Source organism: Ornithorhynchus anatinus, chromosome X2, assembly GCF_004115215.2.
Source record: "Ornithorhynchus anatinus isolate Pmale09 chromosome X2, mOrnAna1.pri.v4, whole genome shotgun sequence".
In the NCBI taxonomy this organism is placed as follows: domain Eukaryota; kingdom Metazoa; phylum Chordata; class Mammalia; order Monotremata; family Ornithorhynchidae; genus Ornithorhynchus; species Ornithorhynchus anatinus.
The window spans coordinates 4246593-4253189 of record NC_041750.1 but is presented as its reverse complement, the minus strand read 5'-3'; the positions used below and the strand labels follow the sequence as shown (position 1 = coordinate 4253189).

General features: G+C 60.8%; 1 protein-coding gene across 1 annotated transcript; it reads left to right on the top strand.

Annotated features, from left to right (window-relative positions):
* The first annotated feature begins 1173 nt into the window (after positions 1-1173).
* Positions 1174-6595, top strand: MXD3 (MAX dimerization protein 3). The gene is made up of 6 exons (XM_029053364.2): positions 1174-1341; positions 1739-1838; positions 3130-3159; positions 3436-3550; positions 5636-5804; positions 5911-6595. The coding sequence occupies exons 1-6, from the start codon at positions 1266-1268 to the stop codon at positions 6027-6029; spliced, it is 609 nt and encodes a 202-aa protein (XP_028909197.1). The 5' UTR covers positions 1174-1265; the 3' UTR covers positions 6030-6595.
* The last annotated feature ends 2 nt before the right edge of the window (positions 6596-6597 follow it).

Below are 6597 nucleotides of genomic sequence, written 5' to 3'. Positions count from 1 at the left end.
AAGGTCACCCAGCAGGTAAGTCAGTCAGTCCTATTTCCTGAGTGCCTTCAGTACACCCAGCACTATCCTAAGCGCTTGGGGAGGTCGGGGGTTTGATTAATATAATAGGGTTGGTAGACGTGTTCCCTGCCCATGAGGAGCATACAGTCTAGAGGGGAGTGCTGTAGTGGGATTTGAACCCAGGGTTCCTGCCTCCCAGTCTTGAGCACTTCCCACCAGGTCATGCTGGCTATCTACCAGTCACATTTATTGAGTGTTGGCTGTGTGCAGAGCACTGTACTAAGCGCTTAGGAAAGTAGGGTTTAACAGTTGGTAGACATTCCCTGCCGACAAGAAGTTTACAGTCAAGAGGGGGAGACAGAGAAGCATCATGGTGTAGATGAATAGAGCACGGGTCTGGGAGTCTGGGGGTTATGGGTTCTAATCCTGCCTGTGCCACCCGTCTACTCTGTGTCCTTGGGCAAATCACCTCTCCGGGGCTCAGTTACCTCATCTGTAAAATGGGAATTGTGAGCTCCATGTGGGCCAGGGAGTGTGTCCAGCTTGATTTGCTTGTGTCTACCCCAGCGCCCGATATAGGGCTGGGCACGTACCAGGTGCTTAACAGATACTATTATTACATTAATAGAAATCAATAAATTGTTTGCAGATGGGCTGGGGGCTAGGACCACCCTCCATTCATCAATCGTTTTTATTGAGCGCTTACTGTTTTCAGAGCGCTGTACTAAGAGCTTATACTGTGTGTTTTTGTTAAGCACTATGTGCTGTTCTAAGCGCTGGAGTGGATACAAACAAATCGGGTCGGACACAGTCCCTGTCCCGCATGGGGCTCACAGTCTCAATTCCCATTTTACAGATGAGGAAACCAAGGCCCGGAGAAGCGGAGTGACTGGCCGAAGGACACTGAGCAGACAAGGGGCGGAGGCGGCATTTGAACCCATAACCTCCCGACACCCAGGCCTGTGCCCTATCCCCGACGCCAAGCTGCGGGGGCCACGGTTGCCAACGGAATTGGGGGTGGGGTGGGGGGTCAAAGGTCACCCCACAAGGAGCTGGTCCGACCCTTGCGGAGGCGGTCGGGCCCTGGGAGGGGCGGGGCCTGGTCGGGGGGCGGAGCCGGCCCGCGTTTGTTGCCCAGTGTCAGTTACATTGTAACAAAAGTGGGGCGGCCGGCGAGCTGGCCCCGGCCTCCACCGGCCTCCAGCCTCCTCCGGCCTCGTCCGGCCTCCAGCCTCCAGCGGGCCGAAGCGTTGGGGGCGGCAGGGATGGAGATGGAGCGGGGCTCCAGCAACATCCAGGTCCTCCTGCAGGCCGCCGAGTACCTGGACCGGCGGGAGCGAGGTGAGGAGCCGGGGCCTTTCGGGGTGCGGGGTCCCCCCCTCCCCCGGGCCTCCCCGGGCCTGCGGTGCCCCGGGCCTTGGGGGTCGGGGTCGGCGGGGGCCTTCGAAGTTGTCCCGCCCCCGACCGACCGCCAAAACGCGCGAAGCCCGCGCCCTGGAGATGCGCGCCCCTGGGGAGGGGGCGGGGGGTAAGGCCGGACCCCCACCCCCACGGCCCCCCAAACGCGCCCCCGTCCCGGAGCCCCCTCCCCCAAACGCGCCCCCACCCCAAATCTGCCGCGCGTCCCTCGTCCCGGGCCCGACGCCGAGAGGGTGACGGTCTGGGGGTCTCCCGGGGGTCTCCCGGGGGTCCGGGGAGGGCAGGGGAGGGGGCGGCCCTGAGGAGTTTTGTCTGTCAGAGGCCGAACACGGCTACGCCTCCCCGTGCCCGCACCCCGGCCAAGCCCCGGCCCCGCACACCCGCAGACCCAAGGCGCACAGGGCCCTGGACAGCCTCAGGTGAGCCCCCAGGCCCGGGCCTGGGGAGGGGGCGAGGGGACGGGTGTGCGGGGCTGGGGAGGGATGCTCCGGCCAGGATGCACTTCCCGTAGTTGGGGGGAGGAGCCCCCGCCCGCCCCAATGCCCCGGTGGGTCCTTCTAGGACCGGCTGGGGGCCGGGGACCCCCCGATTTGGCTCCGACGTTGGGGCCGCGGGGCAGGTAAAGGGGGGCTGAGCTCTGCTCCTCTGTGCCCAGTGGGGGAGGCCCTGGGGTCTCCGTGGGGGTCAGGCCTCCCTGCCTCCCCACCCCCGGCAGGACGGGGCCCCGCCCGGGACCCTGGTGAGGGGACCCTCAAACCAGATGTTCCCCGCCATCTTCTAGACTTCTTCCAGACCTTGAGCCCATTGTGGGCAGGGATTGTCTCTTTGTTGCCGAATTGTACCTCCCAAGTGCTGAGTATAGTGCTCTGCACACAGGAAGTGCTCAATAAATATGATTGAATGATCTTCCTCCATCCTTGACCCTCAGAGCACCCGGGTGTAGGGGGGTGTCGGGGTCTTTGCATCCCCACGTCGCAGCAAGAATCTGTTGCCCAGCAGAAAGAGCCCGGGCCTGGGAGTGAGGAAGCTTGGGTCCCCATCCGGGCTGTGCCACCCTGCCTGGACCTCTCTTCTCCAGACCTGCCTCCCAGTCTGTGAGACCGTGAGCCTTACGTGGGACAGGAACTGTGTCCAGCCCAATTTGCTTGTATCCACCCCAGCGCTTAGTTCAGTGCCTGGCACAGAGTAAGCGCTGAACAAATACCACAATTATTAGTCTAATTTGGGGATACGCTATCTGCGGTCCCTCCGTTAGACTGTGGGCTCCACATGGGACAGGAACTGTGTCCAATCTGATTATCCCGTATCTGCCCCCAACTTCCGTAGTGCTTGGCACATAGTGAGCACTGAGTGGATATCATAATTATGGTGATTACCTCGGTGAGGAAGAGCTCAGCCCTGCCCAGCTTCCCCATCATCTCATGGGTAGAACTCAGGTCTCTTTGTGAGGAAGGTGACGAGGGCGCTCAGTAAATACCAACAGCGACCAACTAAGGGAAGGTGGGAGAGAACACATTGAGGCTGGGGGAGAGGGGCCGGAGGAGGGTTTTGAAGAGGGCTGGGCCCTCTTGAGCCATTTTTTAATCTCCTGGGCAGTGAGCCGGTGGTGTGTTTGTGTGCATGCGTGTAGGGGGCGGGGGATGCAGATGGACCTCTCGTCCACATATGAGAGCCCACCAGCTTCTCCCTCCGTGTCTTTCCGCCTCCCAGGTCTGTGCACAACGAGCTGGAGAAGCACAGGTAATCCCGCCGGGAGCCCTCCACGTGGGGCTGAGGGGCCGGGGTGGTCCCGCGGAGGCGGGCCCGCACCGGACCCCCAGATCCCAGCTCCCCTCGGACCAGGGGAGACCTGGAAAGCCCGCTTATCCTTTCTTCCCCTTTGGTGGAGGAGTGAGGTTGGCTGGGGAGGGGTCCCTGGAGGGTCAGGCTTCCCCCGCCACGCACCGAGGAGCCCCGGCCCCTCCTCTTGCCCCCTGCCAGTGGCAGTGAGAGAACTGTTTCCTCCCCGGCGGGCAGGAGAGCCCAGCTGCGGCAGTGCCTGGAGCAGCTGAAGCAGCAGGTCCCCGTGAGCTCGGACTGCGCCCGCTCCACCACGCTCAGCCTCCTGCACCGTGCCCGGCTCCACATCAAGGTGAGGCGGGGGCAAGGCCAGGGGCCGGGCTGGCACCTCTGGTGAAAGGGAAAGACCTCCCCGCCCCCCAGCCCGGCCGTGGTGGGGAGGGAGGGGTCCATCACGGGTGGGTGGGCTGCGATGCCGCCTCTGCCCCCGTGGGAGGGCGAGGCCGGTCCCGGCTCCCAGCTGACTCACGGAACGACTTGTTGTGGTGTTGGTTTTCCTCCATTTTCCGGTCCCTTATTAATCTGGATTTTGAGGTAATTCAGCCACCTGGAAGCCTGGTCGCCAGAGACCTCCCATCCCTCCAGGGGAGTGGCTGTTTTTCTCTAGGGTTTGCCCACCTGTTGACATATATTGACCACTGGCTTGTGCAGTGTCCTCTCCCAAGCGCTTAGCATAGTGCTCCGCACACGGTAAGCGCTCCATAAATGACTGAATTGAATTGCTTTCCCCCTCCCCCACAAATGTTCCTCCACGAAAAAGAAAGTCCCTGTTGTGGTTTAGCTCTGTATAGGGCCCCCACCCACTCCCCATAGGTAGAACTCAGGACTGTCTCTTCATGAGAGGAGTGGTGAGGGTGCTTAATAAATGTCAACACCCACCAACCAAGGAAAGGGGGGAGAGAACACATTTAGGCTGGGAGAGGGGGGCGGGGGGAAGGCTTTGAAGACAGTCGTATTAATTGAGCGCTTACTGTGGGCCGAACACTGTAGTAACTCCCTTGGGAGAGGAAGATGGAACAACAATAATAATCATGGTATTTGTTCAGCACTTACTATATGCCAAGCGCTGTTCTGAGCTGCTACACGCTGCTTCTGTATATACAAGACACATTCGGTCTGTTTAGGCAGGAAGAAAAAAGCAACGTGGCTCGGTGGCAAAAGCCCGCCCGGGCTTGTGCGTCAGAGGTCGTGGGTTCTAACCCCGGCTCCGCCACTTAACAGCTGGGTGACTTTGGGCAAGTCCCTCCGCGTCTCTGGGCCTCACTCACCTCGTCTGGAAAAGGGGGTGAAGCCCGTGAGCCTCATGGGGGACAACCTCATGACCTTGTGTCTACCTCAGCGCTTAGAACAGTGCTTGGCACAGAGTGAGCGCTTTACAAGTACCAACATTATTATTTTAATTTAAAAAGTCACTTTACTAGCTCCCGTGTTCCCGGGAGCCCCCTGGTGGGCTTTGGGAGGTATTGCAGGCCGCCACCCGCCCCCCCCCCCCCCGCCCCCGAATTGGGCCAGAACCTCACGTCTTAATGGTCCTAATGGTCTTTATTGAACCCTTACTCTGTGCACAACACCGAGCTAAGCGCTGAGAGAATACACAGGTGGGAATTAGACACAGCCACCAGCGAGCATAGAGCGACAAAATGAATCATCGGGGCTGGGGGGCGTTTGAGCACCTTAGTGTATGCGAGCACTGGACTGGAAGCTTGTTACGGGTAGGGAATGTGTCAGTTTATTGTTCATTCATTCAGTTGTATTTATTGAGTGCTTACTGTGTGCAGAGCACTGTACTAAGCGCTTGGAATGTACAATTTGGCAACAGAGACGTATTGTACTCTCCCATGGGCTCAGTACGGTGCTGTGCCGTAATGCCGGAATGAAAGAATGAAGGAATAAGCACGTGGAGATTAATCCAGCAGAGTTGGTAGACTTGTCCCTGCCTCAGGAAGCTTACAGGCTAGAAGGGGAGACATTATAAATATAAATTATATATATAATTGGTGTTATTCATTCAGTCATATTTACTGAGCCCTTACTGTGTGCAGAGCACTGCACTGAGGGCTTGGAAAGTGCAGTTCAGCAACAGGGACAATCCTATGTATAAATTATAACATTATAAATTAAGACAGGTAATCCCAGACCAAATGGCTGACCTCTAGACTGTAAGCTCATCGGGGGTAGGGAATGTACCTATTCTTTTGTTCCAAGGGTTTAGTCCAGCAGGTGCTCATTAAATACAAGCGGGCGTCCCCGGGCTAGGGACCACCTCTCGTCTGGTTGGCGTGCCCTGAGCTCTCCGCGGTCGGGGTGGCGTCCCCTGGGGTGTCCCACGCGTGGCCCCTCGCCCAGGCCCCCATTTCCCCCCCACGTGCGCGGGCAGAAGCTGGAGGAGCAGGAGCAGGGAGCCTGCCGGCTGAAGGCCCAGCTCCGCTCGGAGCGGCGGAGCCTGCAGCAGCGACTCCAGCAGCTCCGCGGCCCGGCCGAGCGGCTGCGGGTGGACAGCCTCGACTCCTCCGGCCTCTCCTCCGAGCGCTCCGACTCCGACCAAGGTCAGTGAGAGCCCCGGGCCGCGCCCCCGCCCCTCCCCCTGGCCCTGTGGGCCCCGGGCCCACCACCTGACCGGCTAGGGGGTCCCCCTCTTCCTCCGTGTGACAGAGGACCTGGAGGTGGACGTGGAGGGCGTGGTGTTCGGCGCAGACGAGGACCTGCTGAGTAGCGGCTTCAGCACCGGGAGGGAGCACAGCTATTCCAACCGGGGCGCCTCCTGGTTATGACCGGCGGGGAGACACAAACGCGTGTGCGTGTGTGTGTTGGGGAGAGGAGGGGCGGGTCACCTCAGTTCTGTCCCCTCCCCCGCCCCCCCGGGCTTTGGGCTGTAGAGCAAGACGGCCCCCGCTCCCTCACCCGGGACAGCCCGCCATCCTCTCCGCCCAGCCGAGGGCCAGACTGAGTGGGAAATGGTGGGGCGAGGACTGATGGCCCTTCTCCCGGGAGCCTCGCCTCCCCCCTTCCCCTGCCTGGGGCGACCAGCCTCCTCGAGCCGAGCCTCGGGCAAGCAAGGGCGCTTCCGGGCCCGGAGCATCGAGCGCAGCTCGTCTGCCCGTGGCCCACCCGCCGGACTGTGCCCCTCTGGGGCAGGGAAGCACTTGGGAGGCCAGGCCGGTCCTGGGCTGGTCTCCCCACCCCCTCCCTCCTCCTCATCCCACAAGCACTTGAGAAGGGAGCGGGGGCGGCGACTGGGCCAGCCCAAGCCCCCGCCCCGCCGGGGGAAGGAAACCCTGGCTCCTGCCCCTGCCCCTCTCCAGCAGTATTTTTCAGTAAAGTCTTTTTCTTAACCGTGCG